The sequence below is a fragment of the Babesia bigemina genome (assembly GCF_000981445.1).
Source record: "Babesia bigemina genome assembly Bbig001, chromosome : II".
Classification (NCBI taxonomy): Eukaryota; Apicomplexa; class Aconoidasida; order Piroplasmida; family Babesiidae; genus Babesia; species Babesia bigemina.
Genome location: NC_027217.1, coordinates 2,386,344 through 2,403,222, shown reverse-complemented (window position 1 = coordinate 2,403,222; position 16,879 = coordinate 2,386,344). Strand labels below are relative to the sequence as shown.

The 16,879-nt window shown below is 59.2% G+C and overlaps 12 protein-coding genes across 12 annotated transcripts; 6 read left to right on the top strand and 6 right to left on the bottom strand.

Moving 5' to 3' along the window:
* Window positions 1-185: 185 nt before the first annotated feature.
* On the top strand, window positions 186-479 carry BBBOND_0210680 (hypothetical protein, conserved; the record flags this gene model as incomplete). The annotated part of the gene is made up of 1 exon (XM_012912650.1): window positions 186-479. One exon carries the CDS (start codon window positions 186-188, stop codon window positions 477-479), a length of 294 nt encoding a protein of 97 aa, XP_012768104.1.
* Window positions 480-509: 30 nt separating this feature from the next.
* BBBOND_0210670 (hypothetical protein) lies at window positions 510-991 on the top strand (the record flags this gene model as incomplete). Its single annotated transcript, XM_012912649.1, has 3 exons — window positions 510-594; window positions 647-837; window positions 902-991. 3 exons carry the CDS (start codon window positions 510-512, stop codon window positions 989-991), a joined length of 366 nt encoding a protein of 121 aa, XP_012768103.1.
* Window positions 534-1,107, bottom strand: BBBOND_0210665 (hypothetical protein, conserved; the record flags this gene model as incomplete). The annotated part of the gene is made up of 3 exons (XM_012912648.1): window positions 534-611; window positions 658-987; window positions 1,024-1,107. The coding sequence occupies 3 exons, from the start codon at window positions 1,105-1,107 to the stop codon at window positions 534-536; spliced, it is 492 nt and encodes a 163-aa protein (XP_012768102.1).
* A 230-nt stretch (window positions 1,108-1,337) lies between these two features.
* Window positions 1,338-1,686, bottom strand: BBBOND_0210660 (chaperone protein dnaJ-2, putative; the record flags this gene model as incomplete). The annotated part of the gene is given in 3 exon segments (XM_012912647.1): window positions 1,338-1,346; window positions 1,358-1,465; window positions 1,513-1,686. 3 exon segments carry the CDS (start codon window positions 1,684-1,686, stop codon window positions 1,338-1,340), a joined length of 291 nt encoding a protein of 96 aa, XP_012768101.1.
* A 137-nt stretch (window positions 1,687-1,823) lies between these two features.
* BBBOND_0210650 (RNA binding domain protein,putative) lies at window positions 1,824-3,956 on the top strand (the record flags this gene model as incomplete). Its single annotated transcript, XM_012912646.1, has 1 exon — window positions 1,824-3,956. One exon carries the CDS (start codon window positions 1,824-1,826, stop codon window positions 3,954-3,956), a length of 2,133 nt encoding a protein of 710 aa, XP_012768100.1.
* Window positions 3,957-4,090: 134 nt separating this feature from the next.
* BBBOND_0210645 (hypothetical protein, conserved) lies at window positions 4,091-5,012 on the bottom strand (the record flags this gene model as incomplete). The annotated part of the gene is made up of 2 exons (XM_012912645.1): window positions 4,091-4,158; window positions 4,577-5,012. 2 exons carry the CDS (start codon window positions 5,010-5,012, stop codon window positions 4,091-4,093), a joined length of 504 nt encoding a protein of 167 aa, XP_012768099.1.
* On the top strand, window positions 4,542-5,015 carry BBBOND_0210640 (hypothetical protein; the record flags this gene model as incomplete). The annotated part of the gene is made up of 1 exon (XM_012912644.1): window positions 4,542-5,015. The coding sequence occupies one exon, from the start codon at window positions 4,542-4,544 to the stop codon at window positions 5,013-5,015; it is 474 nt and encodes a 157-aa protein (XP_012768098.1).
* Window positions 5,016-5,063: 48 nt separating this feature from the next.
* Window positions 5,064-11,231, bottom strand: BBBOND_0210630 (hypothetical protein, conserved; the record flags this gene model as incomplete). Its single annotated transcript, XM_012912643.1, has 1 exon — window positions 5,064-11,231. One exon carries the CDS (start codon window positions 11,229-11,231, stop codon window positions 5,064-5,066), a length of 6,168 nt encoding a protein of 2,055 aa, XP_012768097.1.
* Window positions 11,232-11,481: 250 nt separating this feature from the next.
* BBBOND_0210620 (hypothetical protein, conserved) lies at window positions 11,482-12,135 on the top strand (the record flags this gene model as incomplete). Its single annotated transcript, XM_012912642.1, has 5 exons — window positions 11,482-11,602; window positions 11,638-11,725; window positions 11,760-11,849; window positions 11,887-11,992; window positions 12,028-12,135. 5 exons carry the CDS (start codon window positions 11,482-11,484, stop codon window positions 12,133-12,135), a joined length of 513 nt encoding a protein of 170 aa, XP_012768096.1.
* A 10-nt stretch (window positions 12,136-12,145) lies between these two features.
* BBBOND_0210615 (hypothetical protein, conserved) lies at window positions 12,146-12,675 on the bottom strand (the record flags this gene model as incomplete). The annotated part of the gene is made up of 2 exons (XM_012912641.1): window positions 12,146-12,415; window positions 12,454-12,675. The coding sequence occupies 2 exons, from the start codon at window positions 12,673-12,675 to the stop codon at window positions 12,146-12,148; spliced, it is 492 nt and encodes a 163-aa protein (XP_012768095.1).
* BBBOND_0210610 (hypothetical protein) lies at window positions 12,227-12,730 on the top strand (the record flags this gene model as incomplete). The annotated part of the gene is made up of 2 exons (XM_012912640.1): window positions 12,227-12,412; window positions 12,482-12,730. 2 exons carry the CDS (start codon window positions 12,227-12,229, stop codon window positions 12,728-12,730), a joined length of 435 nt encoding a protein of 144 aa, XP_012768094.1.
* An 86-nt stretch (window positions 12,731-12,816) lies between these two features.
* Window positions 12,817-16,181, bottom strand: BBBOND_0210600 (serine/threonine-protein kinase , putative; the record flags this gene model as incomplete). The annotated part of the gene is made up of 4 exons (XM_012912639.1): window positions 12,817-15,464; window positions 15,604-15,667; window positions 15,705-15,991; window positions 16,133-16,181. The coding sequence occupies 4 exons, from the start codon at window positions 16,179-16,181 to the stop codon at window positions 12,817-12,819; spliced, it is 3,048 nt and encodes a 1,015-aa protein (XP_012768093.1).
* Window positions 16,182-16,879: the final 698 nt, after the last annotated feature.

The window sequence follows — 16,879 nt, the reverse complement described above, 5'->3', positions numbered from 1 at the left end:
GCACTACAGCAAACTCAGGCGAGCAGCCATCAGTGAGAGATTTGTATCTTTTCGACAACAATTTTGGCACACACGGACGTGTGAGCGCCGCGTTCAACCGGTTCATTAATCCGACGTCGCATCCCGGCCGACGCCTGGACGTTGCAAAAACCGCGGCTGGTAGCAGTCTCCAGCTTGATACAATCATGGACAAGGCTGAGAAGAGACAATGGATGCAGTCGGTGGACGGGAAAATCCGAGTCGGGCCCATGTACCAGGCCATGATTCCGCCCTTTTGCAGAGCGGGGGACGCGCAGAAACGTGGCCACTGCGAGTCGTCAGTGCACGAAAGCATCTCTGGCGGGCAGCATCTTGCCTCAGGCATTGCTGTGGCGGAGCACACGGGCGACAAGGTCGTTAAGGTGCAGCAGGTTTCCCAAGGCAAGATGAAAGTGCATTCGCAGTATTTGGTTGCCGAAGACTTTCTCATATCGCACTGACCGCCATGCCGCGGCTGTATTCTTGTTGAGATGCGAGCGCCACCCAGTGGCACGCTAATCTCGGAACACCACCAATTTTCCCGACCTTGTGTCGTAGAGCAACGTCGGCCGGTAGGTCTGACTGAAAGGCCTCTGCAGCAACTTGTAATGATAAAATCGGATTAAAGCAAGCACCAACCTCCATCACCACGAACTCGCGTTTTGGAAGCGCCGCCGCCACCTGCGCTTCGTCGAAATCGTCGTCATCCAGGTCGCCGTAGTGCCGCAGCAGCTCCGCGGGAGCTGGGGGCACGAAGGGGGGCACTATGCGCTCCCACCTGGAGGTGGCCGGATTGAAGTACGCCGCCACCCGCCGCTCGTTAGTGCGGCCGACGTGCACATCGTCGTCGTCCTCCTCGCCCACCCCTTTGAAGTGGCTGAAGAACTCCTCGGCGAAGACTGAGAGGCCGAGCACCGTGGCGGCCGAGACGCAGAGCGCCAACATCTGCCGCCGCGTGACGAGACGCCGCTAAAGGCAAACATACGGTCTTTGCTACGACGTAGCGCTCTCCCGCGTCGTTGCGCTCGCCCCTGACGTAGCGGCTGTAGCGCTCCCAGCGCTCCCGGTCATGTGCTGCTCATGTGTCATTGCCGTGGCAATTTGCATTACGGTCGGAAACTCATGTCGTTAACAATAACTATTCGAGTGTACATGCTGCATGTAACTGATGAAAAAATACCTTGCGGTTCGGTGTACTCGTATCCTGCGCCACGCGCTCCCGGCTGACGTCGCATGGATGCCCGGGCACTGGCCGCCCTGCATTGCGTGTGATCTCGCGCGCGGTGCAAACCCACCCTGCCGATTTTGCGATTTCCGCATCATACTGCCTGCGTTTGACGGGGTCGGCAAGCGTCTCGTGTGCCTCCTTGATGCAGATGAAGATGGAGGGGCTGTCTGGGCGCTTGCTAGCGTCGGGGTGATGCAGCTTCACGAGGCGCAGGTAGGCCTGTGCACATGAGAGCGACAGCGCGCACAACGACACACCTCTTTCACCTGCTGCGCGCTGGCGTCGCGCGGCAGCTGCAGCACGTCGTAGTGCGTCAGCCGCCCCGCCTTGACCTCCCGCTGAAGGCCATGGTTGTAAATGGAGAACCGACGCACGGCGCCTCCACACACCAGCCTATATACATGCATCAACGGTATTTCCCATGCTTTTATCGCCCGCATACAGACGAATGTTTAGTGGGTCTGCATCTGGAAACATGTTGCACCTAGACACCACCACGGAAGGCCTGCCAAAGTGGTAGCCGCACCACGGCCGGCAAGCTGCCCGTGGGCATCACTCGAATATTTGCGGATCAAAAATGGGTAGTAACGGCGTGGAGAAGGCGAAATGCACCGACGCCAAGCGTGCGTACAAACACCTCGCGCACCCAAAGCGGCGGGCTGAATCAAAGAATCACGCGCAAGACAAGGAGACGGAGGCACCCTTAAGACGGCAAATGGCGAGATCTTTTGAAGCCATGATGGAATCTAACGACATTTCCAAACGCAACGATCCAATGCACCAAAAGTCTCGGCGGAAGAGGCAGCGTGTCCTGGAGCAGATCGCGCCTTCCTCGCATTCCAAACGTCAAAAGAGCGATATATCCAATGATTCCGTCATCAAGAAGGCGAAGGTGTGCGGATCCAAAACTGCGGCGAGCGATCCCATCCCCTCCAGCCGTGGCGCGGCGACGGTGGCGAGAGTGAAGGCTAACATTAAGGCTAATGGCCGGCATTCTCTAGCACACCGTGGCACATCAGCAGCGCCAACAGAACGTGGTTATAAAAGATCATTGGAGGAAAATGATGCGTCGTCTGATGACTCCTCTGATGAAGATTCGTCAAGTGGAGGTTCAAGTAGCGACGAAGATTCTTCAGCCAGCAGCAACTCATCGGATTCCGAAAGCTCATCCGACGTAGCTACAAGCAGCTCTGACGAGGAATCTTCTGACGAGGGCGAAAGCGACCAAGACTCTTCTTCGAGTGAGGATGATTCGTCTGACGAGCATAGCTCATCTGGCAATGATGATGATTCATCTGAGGAAAGATCATCTGGTGATGATGATGATGATGATTTATCTGAGGGAAGTGAATCTGGCAATGATGATGATGATTCGTCTGACGAGGAAATCTCATCTGGTAACGATGATGATGATTCGTCTGACGAGGAAAGTTCATCTGGTGATGATGATGATGATGATGATGATGATGATGATTCGTCTGACGAGGAAATCTCATCTGGTAATGATGATGATTCATCTGAGGAAAGCTCATCTGGTAATGATGATGATTCGTCTGATGAGGACAGTTCATCTGGTAACGATGATGATTCGTCTGACGAGGATAGCTCATCTGGCAATGATGATGATTCATCTGAGGAAACATCATCTGGTGATGAAAGTTCATCTGATGAGGAAAGTTCATCTGACGACGACTCCTCTGATAAAAGTATAGTTAGAAACAACGATTCTTCGTCAAGCGATGACTCTTACAATGACAAGGAATCATCTGATGACGATTCTTCGTCCGATAATGAAAGTTTATCTAATGACGGCTCCTCTAGTGAAACCGCAACGGAAGCTGAAAGCCCTTCGTCAAGTGATGATTCATCCGATAAAGAAAGTGATTCTGATGAAGAGGAACCCTCCAATGAGAAAGTAGCTGGAGCCAAGGATTCTACGTCGAGCGATGAGTCACTCAAGGAGGAGTCATCCGACGAGGTGGGAGATTCTGCTGAGGGAAAGGAAAGTGATGGTGGAGACGCCTCATCCGATAACGAGGATGAGGGTGATGAGTATGATGACTATGAATTGGACGGCGTTGTGAACCACCCACTGGAGTCGCCCGACCCAGATGCTGTTGACAGGAGCGGCGTGGTCTTCTGTTCGCGCATCCCGCCGTTTATGAGTATCAGCAAGATGCGCAGCTATTTCAGCCGCTTTGGCAAAGTGGGCAAGATATACGCGGAACCGGAAACCATATCGTCGTACAAGAAGCGCGTTAAGCTGGGCGGTAACAAGAAGGTGAAGTTCGAGCACGGCTGGATCGAGTTCCTGGACAAGAAGGTGGCCAAGCTCGTAGCTGCACGCCTGAATGGCCAGCCTGTGGGCGAGAAAAAACGCCACAACTTCTGGCGTGACGACCTGTGGAACCTCAAATACCTGCCGCGTTACAAGTTCCGTGACGTCATGGAGTACCTGCATCGGCACAAGAACGAGAGGAAGGAGAAGCTGACGTATCACCTCTCACAGTCGCGCAAGGAGAATTACAACTACCTAGAGCAGCTGGAGGCTGAGAAGCGGCAAAAGGCTGCGGAGGCTGCGCGCCGCAAGAGAGGCCAAGACGCTTACACGCACAAGTTAAAACTACGCCCCAAGGAACGCAAGCCAAAACAAGTTGATGATTCAGAATCAAAAGTCCCAACGAGTCTTTTGGGTGCGATTGTGTCGTGAGGCCAGCTGCCTGGCCGGACTTCTGTTCGTCAGTGTAACTGCGATAAGCTGTGATCACGGGTTGCCCTTGTCGATCGTGGCTAGCGGATGAGCGACTTTCCTGAGCGTCTTTGACGGACACAACTTCAATGAGCTCACCTTTTCACCACTACCCCCGATTTGTAACCGAGGAAAAACTTCCACGAAATCGGCACCATCCTTTCTGCACGATGGTCAAGACCTAACCGTAGCGAATAATGTAATCTACGTATCACACTAAGACACCTTCTTATACACAGCGCATATCGTATTGGAACATAATTACACCGCGTTGGGATTGACCTCGGTAATAATGCTCTCAACCGACACTCCATTCAGCGGCTGACATGCAGTCGCACTTCAGCGTGACATACGGGTGGACAGGGAGATTAAATGCGTATGAAGACACAAGCGAATGGCAGAAACACTACTGCTCATTGCGATATTTAGCTCGTATTGGAAATGTGTAAGAGTTTAGTAACATCAAAGCGGGACACTGCCACTGCGGGAACGGAGAATCAGCAACGTACCATTTGCGGTGGGGATTCTGATGACACCCAGGTCGCGATGCGCCGTGCTCAGCATCAGCTGCTTGGCGTCGCTGGTGGAAATGACGCGTGCGCGGACGAAGTCGCCGGGGCGGAACCATTCGTACACCGTGGAGTCGATGGCCTTCGACTCGTGGATGTTGCTGCTCATGATGACGCCCTTCAGCCCCTCGGGCACCGGCTTGTCACCGATGCAGACGATGCAGCACTCGACCTGATTCGCCGTCAGCTTGGACACCTGCGCGACAACGATAGCGCCGACGGCCGGGGCGGCGGTGGCGCAGGTACGGAGTGCGATCGTGGGCACCTGAAACCGATGAGGCAACACAGCGGCGCAGCCACTTACCCCGTCCTTGGAATCCTGATTAACGGTGGCGGTGCCGAGCACAGCGGAGTGGATGAGCGTGTTCCGGACGTGGACGTTGTCGTCGGCACACTTGGCCGCGGAGGCGCCCAGACAGAACCCCGGCAACACAACTCTATTTGTCATTAGTACGTGTGTATAAAATTATGGCGGCAGCAGTGCCGGGTCGTGTCTGCCCTAGCTCCGGGGCACCACGTGGATGACCACGGGCCTGTGATGCCAGTAGACAGCCTGGTCGCGGCGGACCACGATCGCCGCCGTTACCCCGTAGATGCTGCTCTCGTGCGCGACCAACGACAGGTGTGCCACTGGCACCTGCCTATCTAATATCTCAATGCCCCGAGGCGAGGGGCTGCCCTGATGTTGCTGGCTCCGGGGGCTGCCGACGTCGGAGGTGGTCGGGGCCGGCGTGCGCGTGACGATCCGAGCGGCAGGCAGCAGGTGCTGCATGCCCACCTGCTCCAGCGCGCCCGTCCAGCGGAGGCCACGAGGGTGGCCGCATGCCCCGTAGAGGAACGGCACGATGACCGTGGTGTAGCTGTGCACGGGCACGTCGCCGTTGTTGCGCGCAAACACCTTCACCGTGAACGGCGTGCCTTCCATCGTGGTCACGCACGACTCGTTGAGCAGGGTGTCCGGCGCGCTGACTGCGCCCGGCGAGTCCGCCGTCACGGAAATGTCCATCGTTATTTTCGACTCCACCAGGTGGTGCAGGTTGGTGTGCACGATCTCCGGCACCCTCGAGTAGCGCACGATGGAGAGCGGGCGCCCAGCAACCTTCATCCGCCAGAGCGCAGGCCTGGTGCATTGCCGCAGCACGGCGGTCTTGTATTCGCGCTTCGAGAACAGGCGTCGGCCGGCCCTGGATCCGGGCATGGGCTTCGGCTTCTGGTGCGTGAGGTCGCTGATGCGCAGCTCGCCCTCACGCACCTCACCTAGAGACCAGCGCAGAGCCATGTGGTGGTCGAGCAGTTGCACAAACGAGAACGGGCACATGCGTTTAGCCTCGACGTAGAGCAGCCGCCGCGCGGTGATCCTCCAGTGCGACTCCGCCTTGGGCAGCGCGACGAACGCGCTGTTGGCGCCGCCGCTCAGGCACAAAAACGGCTCGTCAGTGGCGTTGGCCACGCTCAGTATCACGTCCACCTCCTGGTCGTCGAACACGTGCTTGTACATTTGCAGGGCCCCGAGCGTCGACAGCTGCAGGTGGCGCTGCTTCAGGGTGGCAACCAGCGCCGCAATGTCGAAGCTGACGCGCGGCTTCACGATCATCCCCATTTGCCCTATCGATATGCCCTTCGACACCGCGAGGTTGATCCTTTTGTAGATGGCCGCCCGAACGGGCCCGTCACGCTCGCTGTACTCGTAGTCGACCCTGACGTGGAACCTGGACGCGGTTATGGCGGCACGGTAGAGTATGGGTATGTAGAGGGTGGTGCCTGGCAGCACCGCAGCGGGCGCCTGCAGCATGGGCTGGGCGCTGGCCGTCGAGCTGCCCAGCGAGCAGTGGCTACGCGGGGACTCGGCGTTGTTGATGGAGCTCAGCCCGGGGATCGTGTTCCGCATGGACACCGCCTTGTCCGCCAGCACCGTGAAATTGCGCACCGACGCGCTGGCGCGTTGGGCAATGTCAGCGCGCTGCTTCATGGTGGCGTACTCCCGGTCGCTCAGCGTCATCACCTCGCACAGCGCCTCCGGCTCGTCGAGCACCGGCAGGACGGAGACGGCCACGTTTGACAGGATCACGTTCACCGAGTCGTTGTGGACGGTGACATAGATGAGCCGCTCTTCGCCCTCTATGAGGTCCAGTTGCGGCGCGTCTTGCACCACCATCTCCCGCCCCTTCTGCCTGGTCAGGCAGCAGATCCAGCACGTGTCCCTGTAGCACAGCCTGACCGTCTGCGGCACCGAGGCGTCACTCGATGCCGGCACCCTCACCCCAAACCGCGACGCGTAGAGGTCCGACTCGCACCGCTGCGTGCAGTGCGACACTATGGACGACGTCCTGATGAAGTTCACGGGGTGGCGGGAGCGGTCATGCCGCCCGCTGCGCCTCCGGGTGCCCGAGCACAGGACGTGATCCAGGTTGTTCCGCACATTCCGCGGCACCGTGATCCGCGTGCTCTGGTAACTCACGTTGGGCCTGTACACAACGTTGCCGACGGTGAACATGATCCCGCGTCCGTCCCTGACGAGGTCGGCGGCACGCTCGTGCAGCGACCACGGCTCCGCAGTGACCGACTCCACAGTGGAGCGCACCACTGGCGGCGGCACCCGGAGGAAAACCTGGCTACAGCGCAGGAAGCCCAGCATCCGGAAGGTGACGCCCACCACATCCACGCGGCCCTTGGACCGCGTAACGAACCGGATCAGCACCTTTTGCTCCTTGGCCGAGGGTGGTACGGTCACACTGCGCCGAACGACATCCACACGGGCGCCCACGGTTATCAAGGTCAGGTCCTCAACCACGAACTGCACTGGCAGTGGGTTCCACAGTCGCACTTCTATTGACTGGACGGTGCCAACGTCAACGTCGATGGCTCGAGGCCGCGCCTCGTGGCCCTTGGCGTCCTCCCGCGGATGTGGCTCGTCCGCAGCCGAATTGGTGGCGACCAACTCCGCAAGCACGGGGTCAACCTTGACTAATTTACATTTCGGCACCTTCGACGACGCTTGGTTGACCACCCGGCAGCGCGGTTCGGAGGACACAGCACCATAGCGTGGCAGCCCCAGTGCGCCCTTTCGAGGGGTGCCGTAGGGCGCATCGGCCGCGCTTCTCGCGCTTTCCACGGTTCGCGACGACGACGGCATCGAGCCGTTGCTGTGCGCCCAGCGAGAGAAGTCGCAAACGCACCTGCACCTGTAGCCACGCGTGTCACGCAGCTTGAATATGTGGTCCGTCTTGCTGCCTGCATGCCGAGCACGCGCGGAGTGTACCATGTTAACGTTCGACTTGACGTGGATGACGTCGTCGCTCCCCACCCGCGGTGGCACGTAGTCCATGCCGCATACGTGCGGCACCACCAGGTTCGACCCGCCGTGCCCGCCCAGTATGTAGAGCAGGTTCCGGTTGGAGTAGCACAGGTTGATCGGGATGCGCGCCGTTGCGGTGCTCATCTCAACGCGCCGGTGACCACGTCGTGGGAGCGTCAGCGCGTCGGACACGTCCGATGCGAGCACAACGTGGTCGAAGTCGAACAGAGAGTACCTACCGCCGGTGCCGACAACGCGGCAGTTGGCGACGATCTGATCGACGTGATGCTTTAGGAAGTCGTGGCAGACTGCGTCGTGGTTGTAGGGGTCCTTGGTTGGGGCGTCACTGCGGAGGTCGTTGGCTTCCCCGTCTATCTTGGTCCTGCCACCCTCCGGTTTGCCGCTGTCGCCCTCGGGTTTACCAGCGCCCTCTTTAGGCTTGGCCTTCTCCTCACCCGGCTTGCTGGTTGTGGAGCTGCATCGGGACAGGGGGCGGTTCCGTGACGTGTGGAGCAGCAGCCGCTCCGCCGCCATGATGAAGCTGATCAGCGAGAGGTGGGCATTCTGCAGCCTCATGCCGTAGGCGTCGCACTCGCGCATCGCCACGTCGATATATGCGCGCGAGATCCCGAAGAAATGCGTCAGCCGCCAGTCCGCGGTGATGCCTTCGTTCCGCCAGAAGTTACAGACAGACGGCTGCCCGATGATCCGCGTCACCCGCTCAAGCGAGCGCTCCAACGGCTCCGGAAACCGCGGGTACACGCCGGGCGCATCAGCAGCGAAGGGCGAATCCGTGAGGGCGGCGATATCGAGTAACGCACCCGAAGCGTCGGAATGGTAGCTGCGTTTGTGTCGAGGGTGGTACCGCAGCACCGCATTCGACGCGCTTTGCACGGTGGACTGCCCGACTGCCAACCTTTTGACAACGCTGAGACTGGCCTCGGCGAACTGGTCCGCCAGCTCCGGCGCCATCCGTGCAGTCGGTGCGGCGTCCGCGTGGTCCACACTGGGTGTGCTGAGCCGGCTGTTGGGCTCGAAATGCAGCGACCTCGTGGCACGAGTCCCCGGTTGTTGCGTGCGATGAACAATGGCTGAGCCAGCAACACCAGCCACGTGGGCGACACCGGTCGCCGCCTCGCTGACTGGAGACTGCGAAGGGTCAATCGAGGGGCTATTGTCGGCCGGTTGCGACTGCGGAGTTGCGGTGCGCGCTGACGCCTGCAGCGACGGGATATCCGATTGGTGATGCAGCGAGCACACCGACGGCAGTCCAGCGCTTGACGGGCAGATGCTGGTGGAAGCAGGGGCCTCCTCGGGCAGCGACGTCACCAGCCCAAAGCGCCTGACCACATCGTCCACCATCTCCCTGGGTACCGCGAAACCGTTGGCCAGCCTTCGGTGCTCGTAGAGGAAGTTGTAGAAGCTCCACTTGCGCCGAAACGGCTCGCCGCGGGTAACGTCGATGGCGTAGCGCAGCACGTTGGTGTACTCCACGGCCGACAGGCACGTGTCCGCCAGCTCCACCATACGCGCGATGATCCAATGCAGATGCCTGTGGTGCCCATTGTCGCGCAGGTAGTGCATCATGATCGGCAGGCATACCTCAAGTTCCCTGCCGGGCACCCGTGCCAGCTGGAGCCACCGGGTGGCGGCCTTGGTGAAGGTGCGCACTATCCTTTCGGCGTTCTTGTCCACGTACGGTGCCGCGCCCTCAGCTTCACGCGGCTGGGCCGACTGCGGCTCGAAGTCGGCAGGCAGCGGCAGCATCGTCATCCCCGCCGACCGTATGCTCTTCATGTTCGTGGGTGAGTGCTGGGCTGAGCCGTTTACGGTGGGCGTGTTCGTCGCGTTGCGCTCGTCTTCCGTGACTGCGTCCCCATGCTCGGAAATGTAGTAGGACTGCGGGCTGCCGGGCACGCTGGACATCGCATCTAACGCCGGCGACCTCGGAGTCGATCTCAGCGACCTGGGATTTCGCACGTGCGCGTGTTCGGCGCCCATCACGTCGTCTGATTGCATGTCATGGGCTGCTGAAAACCGGTGGGGCGCTGCATGTCGCGCTGCAGCGGCGATGTGGGCATTCACAACATCCGTTGTGAGTGCGTAGTCGCCCGTGTCGTCCTTACAGCAGTCGTTTCTGGCACCGCACCGAAGTGTGTTGCGCGTTGGCGGTTGCGCAACCAACCCCAACAAAGCCGCCCGCCCGGTGCCCGCGGCAGTCGCGTCTTTGTGCTCCTGCTCCTTGATCTGTGAGAGCCGTGATAGGGCGATTGCGAGGCAGAACCCTGCCGAACTGCGAAACAGCTCGTCTTGCACTTTTTTGCAGCGCTGCTTCGCCAGGGTGTAGGTGGCTATCGCCTTGGGCAGGTTGTTCAACATGAGGTAAATGTCACCGTGGATCTTCAGCGTCCTCGCCGTGTTGAGCTGCGCGCGTTGCTTCCTCGATAACCCGTTCAGAAGTTCGGGGTTGTCATACCGAGTGACGATCTGGCTCTCGGGCAACCGGTCGTTCTCCAGTGCGGCCATGAGCATCCGCAGAACGCAGACCAAGCAGTGCACCATCAGCTCTCGCAAGAAGTAGGTCATCCTGTCGCACGAGCTGTACAGGATGATGGTCTCGCGGGCGTTGGATTTGTGGAGGATGTGGTTCGAGAAGAGATCGTTGCTCGTGTCAACCCGCAGCCTGTGCGAGCGCTCGCTGTACTTGAGCCACGGGTAGAGCGGGCAGAGGTACTCGCGGGAAAAAAGCTCGAAACCGCGCGAGGAGCGGCATAGCATGTGGACGACCGAAACTCCGTAGCGATCGTAGAGGCGGTTGACCTCGGCGTAAAACAGATCCTTGAGCTCCTGGTTGTTCTCGACCTCGGTGTCGTGGATGACAATCCCGGCCGATACGGTCCCCTGGTAGAAGAGTCCGGAGTCCAGGTACTGCGGAAAGCCTTCCTCGATGTACCGGATGGTAAACAGGCTCGTCTCGTCGACTGCGCTGGTTTTTGGCGAGGCTCCCAGCACGTAAGGCGCCGACGACACGTCGGGAAACAGGATGTTGCGGGTCACGCTCTCCGCCGATATGTACGAAGCCTCGATCTCCGCCGCTACCGCCAGGGTGTCGGACTGGTTAATCGACAGCACGTAACGCTCGTGCTGTCGTTCCTTCGCGCCCGGTTCGTAGTTCGGCTGCGTAGCCCGCAGGTCATTTACGGACACAAAACGCATCCGAGTCCGCAGGTACTCTACACATCGCGCGTAGCACTCGTCGGAAGTCCCATGTGTACGCACGACGATCACATTTATCGACGTCAGCAGCTCATAGGCCTGGGACAGGCCCAGTGGGTTGCTGAACAGCGGCGCCGCGCCGGATCGCGCCGCCATGATTGGCAAGCAGACTTATCGCGCGCGTTATAATGGCGACTGCCGCTGTGAGGCGCGGTCAAGCGTGTGTCGCGCGCACGCATCGATGTGTAGGCGCCCTACCTCTCGCGCCTCCGGCCGTAGACACGGAGTCCTTGTGGAAACAAATCGGCATCTGCGTCGTCCTACACTGCGCTATTGTCTAAGGTTACCTCCCCTGGGCGCGTTGCGGCCACACCGCAGATGCGAACGCACCTTCGACCGCCTAATCATGACGGACCATGAGGATTCCAGCAGCAACGACGAGGGTGGCGCCGAGACCGGCGTTGTCGACAACGCGGCCACGACGGGGGCTAGAAAGGACGACGTTATTCCCACGCTGCTTCTGGACGGTATGTGTAGCCCTGCGGCCCGCAATGGCATACAGTGGTCGAGCGCCTGACCAAGATCGCTGTGATGTGCGAATCGCCGAACACCGCCGACCCCTCCAGCGTGAAGAACCTCGTGAAGAACATGTAGGTGGTTGGAACTGCCGACCAACAGCCGCAGGTACAAGTTCGAGAAGGCGCTGCGCAAGCTGCAGAAGGTCTCGCAGCAGGAGCATGACGGCACCGACACCATTTTCAAGGGCGCCCTCAGGTACGGCGCTGCGACGTGATTTTGTACACCTTTACAGAGCTGTTGACAACTACGTGAACCCGTACGACTGGGCAATGACGAATGTAGTGAACAAGTACCGCACTGCGGGCATGAAGCTGGACACCGCCCTCGACGCCGTGGACGTAAGCCCGGCTCTCGCCGCAATGACCTTGCGCAGATGCTGCACAAGAAGCTAGTTGAACGGCTGCAGAACAACCCCGCGCAAAATGACGCCAAGGACGTGGCCAGCGAAACGGCGGGCGATGTGGTCAACGAGGCCGCGTGACGCCGAGAGCTCAGACGTAAGCGTAGCGGTCGGATTCCACCTCACCGTCCCGTGTGATCCGGATTAGCAGCCTGTTGCCCTCCACCCTGGCATGGTGGCACCGCTGCTTCACGCCCTTGGATTTGAAGCCCAGCGAACGGAAGCTCGGCGGGCCGCCCGGCTGCCGGATGACCTCCACCGCCTCGTAGAAGGAGTGGCCGCTCGACAGCGAGATTATGTACTTGTGCATCGGGCAGCGGATGCACGGCTCTCCGTTCACGTCCTCTATGTCGCCGCCGTGCTGCACGAATCGGATTAACAACTGGGAGTTGCGCCCACCTCCTCCAGCCGACCTGCTGCGTGGTAGCAATTGGCGTCGATTGCCAAGAAGCGGCCGCCGTGCTGGAACACCGCCACTGCGCAGGGTATCGCGATCGAAGCGTGTCTACCCACCTTTGCGGCCGCCGACGACCAGGCGCCTCGGACCCCTCGCGAACTGCGCAGAATGACGCGCGCGCATACGCACAGCGTACCTCCGAAACCGGTCCGACGTCTACGCATTCTGAGGCCGCATCGACAGACTCGGCGTCCGCAGCCATTAATAGTTAAAGTTTAAACGGGACGCGCCCGGAGGCCCGCGCGGACAGACCTCGGGCAAGGCGGCTGCTTTCGCGCCCAAATGTTACTTATCAACACACAGAATTAACCCCGTATGAAGGGGTGCTGCAGAGCCTCTTCTGGTGTGAGCCGCTTCGCGGGGTCGATCGCGAGGCACCGCTCGAGCAGGTCGCCCAGCTGGCGCATCTTCCGCACCATGGCCTCCTTCTTGGGCGAGTTGGCCTTGATCCAGGGCTGCCGCTCGAGGAGCGAGTCGGTGAGATTGCGCGTCGGGCGCAGGTCGCGCAGCAGCTTCACGGCGTCCTTCCGCGTGAACGAGTCGCGCGTGACGTAGACGAAGTCCATGTTCTCGTCGAAGTGCTGCGAGGCGAGCTGGCCGGCGCGGATCAGCCTGTTGGGCACCTTGCCCTTCACCTCCATCATCAGCTTCAGCATGTGGTTGTTGGTCCGCCCAGCGAACAGGACGTCGCCGGTCGCAAGCTCGTAGATGGTGGCGGCCGCGCTCCACACGTCGATCTTGCAGTCGTACCGCAGCCCCAGGATGATCTCGGGGGCGCGGTAGAACCGGCTCACCAGGTACGCAGTGATCTCGTTCTCGCTGACGTCGCTGGCGCTGCCCAGGTCGCAGACGGTGATGCGGCTGAAGTCCTCGTTCACCAGGATGTTGTCCGGCTTCAGGTCGGCGTGCATCACGCTGTTGCGCCACATGTGGCGCAGCGCGATGAACAGCTGCCGCGTGTACGAGTGCACGTACGGCAGGCTGAAGCCGCCGCGGCCCTTGCCGTGCAGCCGCAGCGCGCTCCGGAGGTTGCCCCAAAACATCGGGAACACCATGCACAGGTGGCCGCGGTAGTCGAACTGGTCGAGCAGCCGCACGATGTGCCGGCGGTCGTCCGGGTCGCTCTCGTTGAGGCGGCGCAAGATCCCAATCTCCTTCTCCGCAGCGCGGACCATGATCTCGTGGTTGCGGATTACCTTGATGGCCACATGCACATTCGACTCACTGTCAAAACACCTTGCGACTGACGAAAACACGCCCTTCCCCACGACCTCGGACACTACGCGGTAGCGGTTGCCCAAAACCTCGCCGATGGTGGCCTGGTAGTATCCTTCGGCGTCGTTCCACTCGTCGCTCAGGCCCCGGACCGCAGGAGCGCGGCGCGGGCGTTTGCGCCGCTTGGCGGCGGACGGCTCCTTGGCACTCTTCGACTCGTCGTCGACTTCGGCGAACATGTCCATGTCGTCGTCGGAATCGTCCCCGGACTCGGACTCGTCCGCAGCCGAGGGGTCGTCGTGCGCCGCGGTGGAGCTGTCGCCGTCACCCACGTCATCCTGTAACGCATATTCGTCCGCAACCGAACTTCCCACCTCATAAAACCCGGACTTGTGCTCCTCGCGCATCTTCAGCATCATGTTGCGCAGCTTTACCTTCTGCTCCATGATCTCGCTCTGCAGGGCGTTCATGATGGCAGACGCGGAAGGCTTAGGCGCGGCTGCGGGGACAGACGCGGGGTACGGTTCGTCCTCGTCGATGTCCGAAACGGTGAGGTCTGATATATGGCTGTCGTCGATGTTCTCCGAGGACATTGCGAAAACCGGCGGAAGCGGCACGCCCACCTCAACGGACGAAACAGGGGCATTGCTTTCGACCAACGGTTGATCCGCCGATGCGACTGCGTGTTCAGTCGTGGATACAGCATCGTCGGTGCCGTTGACGGGTATTTCGGCGGCAGCGACCTCATTGGCAGGTTGCCCTCTGGGGGACGCCGGTTCCTGCCTGTCGGACGGCGGTGCGTCGTTGTGTTCGACGGGTGCTGCTTCGCTAGGAAGCGTGCCGCCGTTGTTCAGGGAAACATCTTCCGAGTGTTGATTAGTAACATTCTCCGTAGCTTCATTGGACTGCATTGAAGTTACGCCGCTTGCCGCCTGGGTGCAGAGCACTGTGAAGTCTGGGCAGGCAGGCTTGGGAGGGTCGGCCGCCGCATTTTGCTGCGGCGAACCAAGTCTTGACAAAAACATGGTGAAAGGGTTGCGCCTTTTCGAAGGGCGTTCGAGCGTGGGCGCTGTCGCAAGCCGTGATGAAGTTGCGGCTGCGCCATCCGAGTTGGCGCTCAAAGGCTGACCAGTACTGCCACCGGTGACTGGGGTAGAAGGCCCGCGCGCATCCGTGTTGTTTGCACTGGCATCCTTAATTTTGTCACCGTCGCTGGGGGCCGCAACAAATGCACGATATCCATACATGGGTTTAGACTCCGGCGACACGGCCGTGGCAACGGCTGGAACACTCTCGTGCTCCGCAGGGGCATTAGCCAATTCAACGCTCGGGTGCCTTAGATCAGATACATTCGTCGCCGTTTTATCAACATTACCGAGACAATCCTCTTCTGAAGGCCTCGATAACGACACGCCGTCGGCGCCAGCCGCCTGCTCCGGGGTAGTCGAGCAGCCGCTGGCAACCAGACGTTTTTGTAGTTGACTAGCGACGGACTCTTCAACGGCATGAGAATTTTCGGGTTTAGTATTCAGTGCATTACCGTCGGGGGCAGCAGCTGCAGCAGACACGTCGTTGGGATCGATTGAGCATGTTGCAGAAGTTGAGCCACGCCGTGATTCGGAAGTCAACCTTTCCATCAGCTTCTGGCGCTCACGCCTGCGATGTTCCAGGAACTTCTCCACGTCTTGCTCGTCCTCGTCGAGCACGATGCCCTCCACGATTTCACCCTCCTCGGATGCTGCAGGAGAATTAGGCCGGAGCAAAGCGAAAGTGGACGGCACCACGGGAAGACCAGCAGTGTCAGAGGATTCACGAAACCCGCAACACACGCGACCCAAAAGTGCACGGAACGTTCATTAACAGCATGAACGACATACCATCATCAGAGTCCTCCTGGACGAAGGAGCGTTGTTTCGCAGATGCATCGGAGTGAGTTGTCCGCTGCAAGTGTGTGAGGCGCGACTCCGCGGTAACCCACCTTCGCGCCGACCAAGATAGTGCGGTCAACCTGGCGGACCTCCACAGTATCCGTCTTCAGCGCGATCGCGTCTTGACCAACACCGCCAACAATCTGCTCGGAGTTTTTTCCAGACTTTCGGGTAGAGTGTGAACGGCTAAGCGCAGTGCTGCCATACGCCCGCATACGCTCAGAGTGGACATCGCTATACCTATCGGAACGCGTATCGCCACGACGACGGGCGGAATGGTCGGACCGCCCTCTTCCAGACCGCCGACCTCGACTCGCTGACCTCGAAGCTGACCGACCTGAACAGTTGTTGCAACGCTAAAAATAGCACAATACCGGTGTCATGAAACAAAGCAAGTGTTTGGGGCGAGGATGTTCACGTTAAACGGCCAGTTTATTAACGGGAGTTACGCAGGTAGCAGCCCACACGGCAATGTAACTGAAAACCCAACACGGATGGCGCGATATACGGAATGAAACGGAACTCATCAGATCCGTGTAGAGAAATATAATTACGAGTAGGCAACTTTACAAAAGGTTTTGAAATTGCATGCAACCGCTGAAGACTGTGAAGCAAACAATCGTACGAATGAACAAAACTGAAGCGTAACCGCCACAGGTTGTTCCAATAAGCGACCCAGATACGTAGAAAAGAGTAGTGATGAGTATAGAGCATTTTACAATGGAAAGGCAATAGAAGCATGGGCAGGTCAAACGATGGGAAACCGTAATAACGTATGGATCGCTCAGACATTATTGCCAAAAATGTTAAATGCATCAAACAGGCGTACGACACATAATGCATGTATAAAACAGCATAATGCATGTATAAAACAGCATAATGCAATCACCTTTGCCTACCTTCGTTACTTGATCGGGATGACGGCGGACTGTAACGCCTGCGATGTCGGCTCGAGTGGCGACGCGACTCACGCGAATCGCGGTCAACCGACTCTCGCCTGTGAGATCGGTGTCTTGCCATGCCTCAAGTGACGCTACGAGCTATCACAGCAGCCAGGCATGACATCCCAGACAAAACACCGCAGACGCTTCGGAGACCAGATTTAAGCGCAGACTTGAAAACAATTAATGTCAAATTATACAAACCGTCTTACTGTAAACCGCAGCGATCGGGAAATCCAGACTCATCTACATGTTACGTCACAAGTGCCATTTTGCTATGGGGA